We start from the raw sequence: 12,756 nt of genomic DNA, 5'->3' as shown, positions 1-12,756 counted from the left end.
GAGCAGTTAATTTGGCACAGATGCACATGAGAGAAGTTTGCCGAGGACAGAAGCAGAAAGAAGAGACAGTATTCATTCGAGACATCTGAAACAATTTACGATAGAACTACGTTTGAGAAGTTTATTATGCTGCCCGCAGCCAGGGGCGTCACAGTGGGGGAATAGTATGACTGATTACCAAGGGCCCCAATGAGAGAGGCCCTCAAAAGGCCAATTTTTCTTTTTTTATTTCTTTTTTGTTTCTTACTTTACTTTACAAGTGGAAACATTGCACAAACAACAATGGAAAAGTACTTCAGCCCTGTCTTGGATGGACACATTTAATTAGATTCTTTAAAACACCAGCACAGAATAATCTTTCAAATAAAAACATCCCATGTTGGAGGTCCAGTGGGGGAAATAAAAGCAAACCATTATCATGTGTTCTGGCATTGGAACAAGAGAAGTTTAAAAATTGTTGGACACCTTGGACTAAGTCCGCTTCCTTAAATACATCTGACCTGAGCTGGACACGACTGAAGTTCATGTTGAGCTCAGATGTTACTTGTACAGTTTACTTGTTATCATTCAAGTTCTTCTCTTTAGGAGCACCTGAATACAGCCAGACCTCCTTTCTTTTTTTCTTTATTTCTTTCTAGCATTATGTGATGAGTCAGCAGGGGCACTTCTGGTCCACTAGACAATGTATCAAGGTACAAAAATGAATTGATTCAAAATTGATACTTAGTACTATTGCTTTGTTTTATCTTTTAATTATTAACATACTCTTTTATTTTTAACTTACTAGTTTGTTTATTTCATCTAGATTTTTTTAATTTATTTATTTTTTCCCCATATATATTTTTCTTCCTTTTTTAAATTTATTTTTAAATTTTTTTTTTCATTTAAATCCCTTCCCTTTTTTAAATGTATTTTTTATTATTATTTTTATTTCATTTAAAAATAATTTAATGTATTCAATTTTTTTCTTCCTTTTTTAAATTTATTTGTATTATTTTTTGATTTCATTTAAATTGTTTCAATTTATTTGATTTTTATATATACAGTATATATATTTCTTCCTTTTTTATTTATTTATATTATTATTTTTATTTCATTTACATTTTTTAAATTTATTTTATATATATATATATATATATATATATATATATATATATATATAATATCTCCCTTTTTAAATGTATTTTTTATTATTATTTTATTTCATTTAAAAATAATTTAATTTATTTTATTTATTTATTTATTTTTTCTTCCTTTTTTAAATTTATTTTTATTATTATTTTTATTTCATTTAAAAATAATTTAATTTATTCAATTTTTTTCTTCCTTTTTTAAATTTATTTGTATTATTTTTTTATTTCATTTAAATTGTTTCAATTTATTTGATTTTTATATATACAGTATATATATTTCTTCCTTTTTTTATTTATTTCTATTATTATTTGTATTTCAGTTACGTGTTGTATATATATATATATAGATATATATATATATAGATATATATATATATATATATAATATCTCCCTTTTTAAATGTATTTTTTATTATTATTTTATTTCATTTAAAAATAATTAAATTTATTTTATTTATTTATTTATTTTTTCTTCCTTTTTAAATGTATTTTTTATTATTATTTTATTTCATTCAATTTTTTTAAAAAAAATTATTTACTTTTTATATGTGTGTATTTCTCACTTTTTGATTTTTTTTTAATTTAATTTAAATTTTTGAAATGTATTTAATTTTTATATATATATATTTCTTCCTTTTTTAAATCTATTTTTAATATTATTTATTTCATTTAATTTTTTTTAAATTTATCTATTTTTATATGTACTTTTTCTCCCTTTTTTAAATTTGTTTTTATTATTTTTTTATTTCATTTATTTTTTTTATTGTATTTATTATTTTTTCCTCCTTTTTTAAATTTATTTTTTCATATAATCTTTAAAATAATAATGATTATCTTTATTTATTTTTTGTTTTTATTTATTTTTTTTTTTTTTTACTTTTTTCTTTCTTTCTTTCTCATGGGTTGAAATATGTTTGTTTATCATACCACTGGGACTGTTTTTGAAGGCATGATCATATCACAGATGTTTTATCTGTATTTGAATGTTGTGTTATCTCACACTTGTGTAACCTTGAGGCCTTTAGCCCCCTCACTCCTCGTGGTACAACTGTAAAACACTGTATGGCATAAAACACTCACACCACCTTTAATATACACAGCAGACATGTTCTGCAGTTACTCTGTTCTACCACTAGATGTCATGGTGTCCCGTGTGTTGGTGTCCCACATGGCTTTAGAGTTCCTCCAGCTGTAGGTGCTGAACATTGTTTAGACAGTCATTTGTCAGGGGTGTGTTTAATGTCACATTACCCTGACACATCATGACACTGGTGAGCAAACAGGTGCAGCTAATTATAAAGCTGTTACCTTGGTAGCGGCCATCTTCTGCTTTTTATCTCAAGTCTTACGAGTTATCCAGATATGAGTAGAGGAGGTATACTACCCAAAATGTCCTCCTGCAGGCCGAATGAGGAAGAGGAGGGAGGAAGAGGAGGCAGCAGCTGGGTCCAGGTAATTGGATGGACGGAGCTGTGTTGCTCGAGGTTAACATGCAGGTCAGGACAGGTCAGTTATATTAGCAAATAAGTTGGCACACACGACATATTTAATAAAACACCAACACAGAAAAGCTCAACAAACACGCCATTAACTTTGGGTGCAGTCAAAGGCTGTCGTGTTAATGTAATTTCCTCACAGGACGCACGGAGGCAGCGCAGCTGTGTCGGTAGAGCCATTACTGAAGACAGCGCGCCAGACTCCATTAGTAATCTGCCAAATTACGTGTTTGCGTAATAATAAAGCAAAGATAACTCACCAACACTTGAACATTTAATTACTACAGTTAGACTGACAATTCGGCATAGATATGCTTCAGCAACTTTAATAAAATATCGATTAAATTTGAGTACAAAACTCACATTAGACGCATTCTTGGTGTTTGACCAGGTGTATAATATACAGATTTTAGAATGGGGTTTGGTGGAGATGAAGAACATTTTAATTCGAGTCTCTCTCGTTTATAATATTCATTAAACGAGCTGGGATAAGGTCATAAATGTATGTTTTGACGTTTTAATTGACTTCCAATGAAACCCAGCACATCTATGATTACTACTTGGGCCCTCAGCACACCCATTCATTAAATGTACTCTGGTGAATGTGTCAACTCAAATGAAAAAGTTTGCTGGACCATTTTTCTGCATCACAAATACAATGATGTAATTTGGCTTAATGCATTTTGTGCTTTTAATTCTTTGCATGCAGATGTGAGTTTGTGTCTTCTCCTTGGAAAACACCTTAGAGCTTGAAATCTGTTGACTCATGTATATCCATGTGCTCCTGATGACATCCCCTAGGCCATGTCTGTGAACTCAGGCGTCAGAAGTGTCACATTGTGTTGCATGTGGAACCAGCCTCGGTCTTAATTTAGCCTGGCATATCACCACGTCACAAGATCTGTGTCCATATGACCGAGGGCCTGCTGCTCTATTGTCAAAGAAATGAAAGGAGCCACTGTTGGGGGAACTGGTAATTGAACGGGGACTTGGATAAATTTGCTGATTTATTTGTCTTCATATTTTACAGTTAATGTTACTGAAATGACAGAAAAAACCTGCATGTTTTGTGCCCAAAACTGCATGAAATTAACATAAAGTTAGCATGTCTATAACTTGTTCTCAACCCTGCTCGTCGCATATCGTCACCTGGTCAGTGCTGTTCAAGTCTACATATTACGCCACCTGCGTTTACTGTTAACGCTCAGGGATGGCCTGTCAATTTACGCTTAAGTCAACCAAAGAAAATCTTGGTCGACTTAAGTCCCACATAATCTTCAACTAATCGATTAGTCGTGGGGGGAAAAAATCTGCACGTTATTTTTACTTGTGCGGTGGTGTGTCTGTGTCACTCTGCAGTTACACCTCCAGAACACTAGTTGGCGGCGGAGGACTGTGGTAAGTGCTGTAAAGTTTAGTTGATTCAAAACACACATTAAACACACATTAAACATGGCTTAATAGAGACAATTTCAAACACAAGTACACAAATCTGCTTCACTATGACTCGCAGCATTCACAGACAAACACTTGTCTTTATCTGGACACATTTCCCCACAAATACAACATGCTAACGCTATTAGCACAAGCCTATGGCATTTTACATTGTATAAATTAGCCTAGCAGCTAGTGATCTTTTCCTCTTCTCATATAAAACCAGGGACAACAGCAACATTTAACAAAGGTAACGTTACATAATTTGGCTCCATTACAACTCACAACATTCAGCGACAAAACAACTGTCTTATACTAAACACATTTCCAAGCAAATACAACATGCTAACGTTATTAGCACAAGCCTGTGGCATTTTACATTGTGTGAATTAGCCTAGCGACGAGCGGAGATTTCCTCTGTTCATATGAAGCCAGGATAAATCACACACAAGACTTAAAATGCTATTTTAGTGGAGGCTTTACTGTCTTCACAATTTATTGTTTCTTATCTGTGAAATCCAATTAAATACAAGCTTCGTTTCCACTGAGGGAAATGGTTTCCGCTTGCAGAAACAGACAGGAGGTCTGCGTCACCGCGACGCTAAGCGTGAGGGTGGGCAAGTTCAACTTTCTGTCAACAGCGATTTTTCACAGGTAACTTGTCCCCCTGCCGCAGGAAATAATGGATTAATCCTGGAAAACTGTTGATGTAGCACTTTTCTCCTTATAAATGTAACACGGTGATTATTCGAGGAGAGCATATCGACCAAATAATCGACTAGTCGACCAGGAGACTACAGCCCTATAGAAAATGTACAGTTTCTGCTCTGTAGATGCTAACAACGTTTTGCAAAATAAACTTGAAATGTTGGTTAATGAACTTGTATTTACGGTTATTTCCCTGTGCAACACAAGCACATGGTTAGGTTTAATATATATATATCTATATATATGGTTTGGCTTTACATTCACACAGGAAGCCAACACCAGGCTTCCAGGTGAAAGTCCCGGGTTTGTTTGACCTGCCCACCCTATAGGGACTTTCCAGCTCCTTATATGACGTTGTTAGTGACAGCCTTTCAAACTGACGCCATCCAATGACGTATCATACCGCCATGATAGGTACTGTTTGGCCAACTGGTGGCGTATCACCATAAAATAAGGTTCCGTCCGGCCGTGCTACACACTGATGCTGTCCGCTGGTGGGTTTTGGCGCGAGTGTTTGATGCTGAAATCACTGACAAAGTGGTGGCATTTCACGAGTTTGGACCGAGAATGGGTCACCTACTCATTCAGATATCTTGACATCAGAGGTGAAGGGGGCCCCTTTGAAAATGACCATGTCAGTTTTTCCCCCGCCAACATTTAGAAAAAAAAGGTTTGGAGCATTATTTAATCCCTGTTTTGCCTTGGATTTTCTGTTTTTATAAAAAAAAAACAAAAAAAACATTACCTGTGCGCTACCGTAAAAGCCTCTTAAAGACCGTAATGTCAGCCTCCAACTATTTTTGATTTTTTATTTGCAAGTGGGGCCATTATATCAGGGTGGCCATGGCCCCCTCCGGCCACCCTTTAGCTTCGCCACTGCATTCAGCATCTTGCCATGAATTATTCTGCTTGTTAGAATCATGTTATTTTGTATATTAAGGACTAAAATTGCAGGAGATGCCGCTCCAGAACTCTCTCTCATAGATTAACTGGTTGACCGACGTCAGTCACACCCGTCCAAGCGCTAAGATAAATTGCTGCGCGGCTCAGCTGAATGTAAAGACAAATTTAGCGTCAGTAATGTTGTTAACACCACTCAGCACAGACGTGTGTGTTTGGAACACAGAGGCACGGATGTTGTTATGTGTTACGCAAGTGCAAAAAAAACCCTCAGTGTCCTCTGTGCGTGTGTGTGTGTGTGTGTGTGTGTGTGTGTGTTTGTGTCTTTTACTTCCTCCCCTCCCTCTCTGTATACTGCTGACCAAATTAAATTGAAATCAGTCTCTTTCTGTTCTCATTATTCCCTCTGTGTTCTCTCACCTGAGTCTGCGGCTCAAGTACGCTCATGCTTCAGTATTTTATTTATTTCCAGATGAACTCTCATAGTTGTTTTAATATTTGGTTTCTTTTAGGTGCTGTGACGTGCATGTGAAGAGGAGAGTCTGCTGACTTCTGGTGTCAAGGATGGGAACGACGCTGTCGGTGCCAGACGACTTGGAGCAAGCGGCGGAGGCGCTGTCGACAATCAGCGGTAGGGATCCCTGCGGTGTGTGTGTGTGTGTGTTGTTTTATCACGGTAGTGTGGCCAGAGGGTTGTCTGAGTCATGTTCTGATGTCAGACAGACGAGGGGCCGTACACTAATATTATATCATTCCAAAAAATGTTGTCGTTTAATTTTTGCAGCTGATTGAGTTCTGTAAGTGCTGTCACATGTTCATGCAGGGGCTGCAAGTATGACGTGTGTTTGATTTGATTAGTTAAGTGTGTCAGGATGAACAGAAGAGAAAATCATTTCACAACACAGAGTAATTTAACCTCTCCAAAGTGTTTATGCCCAGCGTGAATAGACCATATTAGTATTTATAACCAGTATAAATCATGTTTAAATTTTCAAGAGAGCAGTTGGAAAACGGGCTCTACCAGCAACAAGCCACAATAATTGAGTTTGTCGTCAGAGTGATTTATGTTGAAGGCATTTCAGAGCAGGAGAGGTTTTGATCTTTCAGACACATAATGAAAGTGTTTGATCCTTGCTCGCTACTTTTAGAAGTTTAAATTGGGAATGCACATTTGCACAAAGCAAATGTGCGCTGATAACTTAATGAACTGGAATAAAGATAATGTGATAGTTGAAGGTAGGTGGAGGCCTTTACAGATGGCACCAGTGTCGTCTCCCCATCACCAGTAGAGCCAATGGATGTATAAAGACAACTGGATACAGCATTGGAGGCGGTTCCCCATTCGTTCCTATGATAGTTGCTTAGTGGTGCATAAAGCCAATAGCGTGTGACTTCCTGATCTCGTGCTTGTTTGGGCCCAATGAGCGCACCAGAGACTGAGACAGAGTCTGTGCAATAATGATCTCCCATCCAAACATCTGTCCAAGCTAAATTGGTTCCCATGTTTGATTCATATTTAATAGCGTATAATTTAATCGGTCATGGTAATAAAACAGCCTTGGGGTCATGTTTACTGTGAGAAATTAGTCACCAATTTCCTCATGAGGACGGTGAATTGATAGCTGCTGTTGTGAAGATGATGTCGAATAGCTGACACACTCTTTATCTTGTGTACACACACACACACACAGAGAAACACAAATTATTGATATAGTCATGTCTGATTCCCTGTTCTTGCTGGACTTTCAGACACCTGACTGTATGTGTTCATGTGATTTCAACCCTTTGAAACCTGAGAAAATTGTCTTGAATTCCGTGAAAAACATGGGAAGAAGTCAGCGAGCAACTTGAGAAGAAATTAGTAAAAAGTACAAGAAAAATACCTTTAAAAATAGACCAACAAAAAGAAAAGTGCAAGAAAATGACCTGATTTAAAAAAAAAAAAAGTCCAAGAAAACTACTTGAAAATTAGCAAAAAATAGTTACAAGAAAAATACCTTAAAATAGCAACAACAAAGAAGTAAAAAGAGCAAGAAAATGACATGAAAATTAGTGAAAAACAGTCCAAGAAAAATACTCAGAAATGGGCAAAAAAGTAGAAAAAAGTACAGGAAAAATACCTTTAAAAATAGCTGAGAAAAAAAGTAAAAAGTTCAAGAAAGTGACATGAAAATTAGTGGAAAAAGTACAAGAAAAGTACCTGAAAATAGCAAAAAAAAGAGAAAGAAAGTAAAGAGTGCAAAAAAAGACCTGAAAATTAGCAAAGAAAAGTACGAGAAAACTAACTGAAAACTAGCAAAAAAAAGTTGAAAAGTGCAAGAAAATTACATGAAAAAAGTACAAGCAAAATACTCGGACATTGGCAAAAAAGTAGTAAAAAGTACAAGAAAAGTACCTTTTAAAATTGGCAAAAAATAGTTAAAGTCCAAGAAAAATACTCGTATATTGGCAAAAAAAAAAAGTAGTAAAAAGTACAAGAAAAATACCTTTTAAAAATAGCAAAAAAAGTGCAAAAAAAGACCTGAAAATTAGCAAAGAAATGTACGAGAAAACAAACTGAAAATTAGCAAAAAAAAAAAAAAGTTGAAAAGTGCAAGAAAATTCCATGAAAATCTGTGGAAAAAAAGTACAAGAAAACTACCTGAAAGTTAGCAAAAAAAATGGTGAAAAAGTACAGGAAAAATACTCATTGAAAATTGAATTGAAAAAAAAAACCCAAACAAAAATAGTATAAAGTACAAATAAATACCTTAAAAATGTGGACATTTTCCCTGGCTTATTTTTAATTATTGTTTTTATTATTTATATGATTATTATTTTCTACATCTTCTATTTTCTTGCAGTTTGTGGGACGTGTCTTGCCACAAGTTTTTTCCTTGTCTGAAGAAAATTAAAGCAAGTTGCTCAGGGTTCAGAGGTTTCAATACTTGTGACAGATGTGTGAAAGCAGCACAAGACAAGTGATGTCAATCCAGGTTTCAAAAGTTGAAATTCAAACCAAACATGTAGGTGACTGTACTGTATTTACTTTGTCCTTCTGTACCCTGGTGAAGAGTCCAAATCACACACAGTTATTTGTTGGTATAATTAGCTGCAGGAGGGTTTAGGTCATCCCTCCACCCCTCTCTTCCTGTGATAAACACAGAGCAGACATGAAGTGAGATAAACAATCACACATTCACAAGAGAGCAAACAGGAGGAGAGCTCGTAGACGTAGCATGAGCCCCACTGTGATACGACGATGTCTCTGTTGGAGCTGATACAAGAGGGTCAAGAGGTGCTGACCGGACTGCTCCACAATCTGTCTGCGTCTATCAGTCTGTTGACCCGACACTCACACAGCAGGAGCTGTGCACTGACAGGTCAGTGATCGTTGAGGTTCGGGTGTGTGTTCTGTGAACATGTTCAAAGAGTGTTCTGGTCTGTCTGTTATTTGAATCAATGTGACAGGACGAGAGGACAGGATGTCCTGTTGCCACGGGGAGATTCCCCCCCGCCGTGTTTCCCCCTCATTATTCAGACATAATAGAAGAACCTTACTATTTAGCTTCCTGCTGATCTACAGTGCAGAAGCTCTGCTGTAGTTTGACTTGAGATTTGACCGTAGGGACTGCAGGTGGAAACGAACATCATGTATTATTTTGCATTTTATTTTGAACCTCTCTCTCTGGATAATAACCTCGGCCACCAGTGTGTGAATGGGAGGATGTGACAGTAGTGTTAAAGCACTTTGCGTGGCCGGAAGATCAAACAGGTGCTATACATGTGCAAGTCCATTTACCAGCACTGAACTGAAAAAGTAACACTCTTTGTTGAGGTGCAAATTCAGCAAACTTCTTCTCTGTATACAGCAGCCCTGCTTTGTTGTATTTAGCTATTAATTGTCTGGATGTCTGACTGAAAATGCCTCATTTAAATCATAATTAATCAGGGACTTTAAAGCCAAAAACAGACAAACAAAAAAGAGCAATTCAGTCTCCTAGTGGGAATTACATCATCTGTATTAACTGAACTGCATTTTTGATCTTGTGTGTATGTGTACTGTAAAAAGCCAGCCTTAGTTTTCGATCAGTATACCAGGATTGTGCTCATTTTATGCAATAGTAAATTGTTCTTGTGACAGATGTTCAGCATTAATTTGCGTGCATACTGTTTTGAGCTACAGATCACATGATCTTGAATCATCATTTGAATTGCATAAACAAACCAGACGTCTACCAGACGCAATTCAGTGGGCAAGTGAACCTAGTCATTGCTTAAACCTTACCTAAGAGATTGCAACAGTTATTTCTAACGTTACATACCAAAACTGATTTATTACTAGCTAAAGGACAACATGACAAAACCTTGTCTCTGCCTCAGCAAACGTTACGAGACCTATTAGCTAATAGCTAGCTACAGTAGCTAGTGCTTGCTCTCTGACTGACTGCACCACCGGCTAGCAGCGTTACAGTTTACATAGGCATTTAGGATGCAAACTAAACTATTAGCATTGATACAACTGTGTACAGAAAAATAATAGTCGTTAAACATTTTATTCCCTATTTTCAATAACTTCAATCTTACTTGCTGCCAAATCAAAATCCTTGCTGTGGCCGATCAATTGTGCGTTGACTCTGAGCTGCGGAGCTCTCGTCTCGAGACACTAGCCATGTTTCCATCCAAAAGTGATTTGAATCATTGGGAAATGCGCATTAAAAGAAATACGAATCCTGTGTGTTTCCATTAAATGTACGGACTTTGGTGAAAACTACGAACTCGTGCAAGTTTTCCGCAGAACCGGAAACAAAACAAGTCTCGCATTCTTCTTCTATGTTTTCTGGCAGTTGGCAACCAGCTTGTAAATGCATTACCGCCTTCCCGACCTGAGTGTGGATATCACCATGGAGAGAGGTGCGCTACGTCAGACTTAATTCGAACATAACTGTTTCCATCCCCCATTTTGCGAATCAACATTTTTTCGAATCAACCAAAACCCGGCTAAAGCGAGCGTAATTTAGTTTGTGCAAATCAGGGGATTTTAATTCGAATTTTGGCGTTTCCATCATAATTTTCCGATGCAATACTTCTAGATGCACATCTAAACAGGCGGATGGAAACATGGCTACTGACAGGCACGCTGGTCGAGTATTGACGCCAAGCGAAGGAGGGAGGGAGGAAAAGTAGGCTGTTGATTGGATAGCTTGCTGAACGCACCTGTCAACCAGGTTTTGCAAGTTGTGAATGGTAATTCTAAAACGGTGATTTCGCAAAGTAGGCTACAGTTTTCTCTCAGTATTATTTTTGGTTGGGACAATTTGTGATTCCGTGGCTTTGGTATGGACATGTCCACAGTGTCCATACCTAAAACTACGCCTATAACAGTTCCCAGATATAAAGAAATGTATCCTGGGATCTACAGTATATAACCTAAGCACAAAATTAAAGAAATTTGTGTTTGGTAGATTATTTCTTTGTTGTTACAGTGCTTCTTGGCAATAAATCTTATACCGTTAGGAAGCCTTTTTATTTCCCTTTTTAAATGGTGCCACATTTGTAAGGAACATGCATTTGTGGGATGAGCAGCAGAGCTGAGTATGTGGGTTGCGCCCATGAAAACTGCCAAATCTTCTCTGCCATTAAGTGGTGTTGTCGCTGTGTTGATGCTGCGTTGTCCCTAACACATGTTGCCTCTGTATTGCACACACAGACATAAAATCGATTGTGTTATATCATCATCCTCACTCACTGATATAAATGGGGTGGATGAACTCTTACTGGAATACCATTTCATCATTCATAAGACTTTACTTTAGGCCATCCTGAACGAAACAAGCAATGGTTTCATTTCTCCGCCATTAATAGTTAAATGCCAACATTTAATGGTGTATAATATCATGATTCATTGTATTAAAATGTAGCCTTGTCGTTTGGGATCATGTGTTTTTGTGTGAAAGGGAGCTCATCTTCCAGTTTCGTTTTCACGTATTGCCTTTGTTTTGCACACGCAAGAATGAAATTGTCAATATTCTCATCCAACATCCAGTAAGACCGTAAACAAATGCACTGGACTTCCCAAAATGTTGTTGTATTCCTGTAAGTGCAGACTCAGCAGACAAAGAGGGGCATTAGGAGTCACATGCAGATTCTCTACCCTGGAGGGTAATGCCTTGAACGCAGCCCTCTCTGGTGTTTGACCTTTGTAACTGATTACCTGATATAGCTCTTGTGAGTAGCTAATTGATAACCAATGTCTCAATACACCGGCAACAGAAATTGGATGGTCAAGAGACAGATGGGACAAACAGAAAGTCAAAGAAACTGATAGAAAGACTGGTTGGTGTGTTCATTATGTCTGCCAGACTCTGCTGTGGGCGACAGCCAGCACACAGGAAACAGAATCATAAAAGCGTGCAGACTCACAGACGAGGTGAGTGTCGTCTTAATGTAAGAACTTCTGTTATTGTACCTCTGGGATTGGGCACGTTTTCACTGGTTGCACTTCATAATGGGTTAAATTCAGTCGGTATTGACTGGTAAAAATTCACATTTCACCCCCGTGACACAGCCTGATCAATATTTGTGCTCAGGAACAACTTTCCCACCGGCCAGAAACCAGACAGGCAGAGGATTAATCGTGGTTTGTAGACATTAGATACGAGGTTGATTTTGTGCGGAGCTTTTCTATCCAAACACACAGTAATCCTCTTAGGCTCTTTATGTGTTATAAAGACATCTGACTGGCAGCGTGCCGCTGATTCTTCCGCACTGCCACCAGTGATACTGAGAGTTGAAGAACTTCTGCCTGAGATGTAGAGTTTTAGCTTGAGCAAGACATTCTTCTAACAAGCTACGCAAACAAACACGAGTCTAGATTAGAGTTCTGCACAGTATTGGCAATACTGAGAGATGAGAATAGACACAACCATGAGTGTTTGTGTAATTGTGCTTGTTGCAAAAGGCTTTCCTCAGTTTAAGGCAGGAAAAGAGAGACACTGACAATCAGGTCGTCGATGGACTATGAACTCTTTCATTTATGTAATTCTTCTGTTCAACACAAGTGCTCGTTTTAAAACCTTACCTTTATTTTGAAAGGTGCTTTTCCA

At 37.2% G+C, this 12,756-nt stretch overlaps 1 protein-coding gene across 2 annotated transcripts in view; it reads left to right on the top strand.

The window, feature by feature from the left end:
- The first annotated feature begins 2,388 nt into the window (after positions 1-2,388).
- The window catches only part of mcf2la (mcf.2 cell line derived transforming sequence-like a), a 71,540-nt gene continuing 61,172 nt past the window's right edge, over positions 2,389-12,756 (top strand). The window contains exons 1-3 of one of the 2 annotated variants that reach the window (XM_049569962.1): positions 2,389-2,404; positions 2,537-2,629; positions 6,184-6,302. In XM_049569962.1, the coding sequence (XP_049425919.1) occupies positions 6,236-6,302 (67 nt within the window). In that variant the 5' untranslated portion in view covers positions 2,389-2,404; positions 2,537-2,629; positions 6,184-6,235. Of the gene's footprint in view, positions 2,405-2,536; positions 2,630-6,183; positions 6,303-6,353; positions 9,034-12,756 lie in introns of those variants that run through there. The other variant, XM_049569964.1, reaches the window with a different exon arrangement.

Source organism: Epinephelus fuscoguttatus, linkage group LG24 (assembly GCF_011397635.1).
Source record: "Epinephelus fuscoguttatus linkage group LG24, E.fuscoguttatus.final_Chr_v1".
Lineage (NCBI taxonomy): Eukaryota > Metazoa > Chordata > Actinopteri > Perciformes > Serranidae > Epinephelus > Epinephelus fuscoguttatus.
This window is presented reverse-complemented; position numbering and strand designations above follow the sequence as displayed.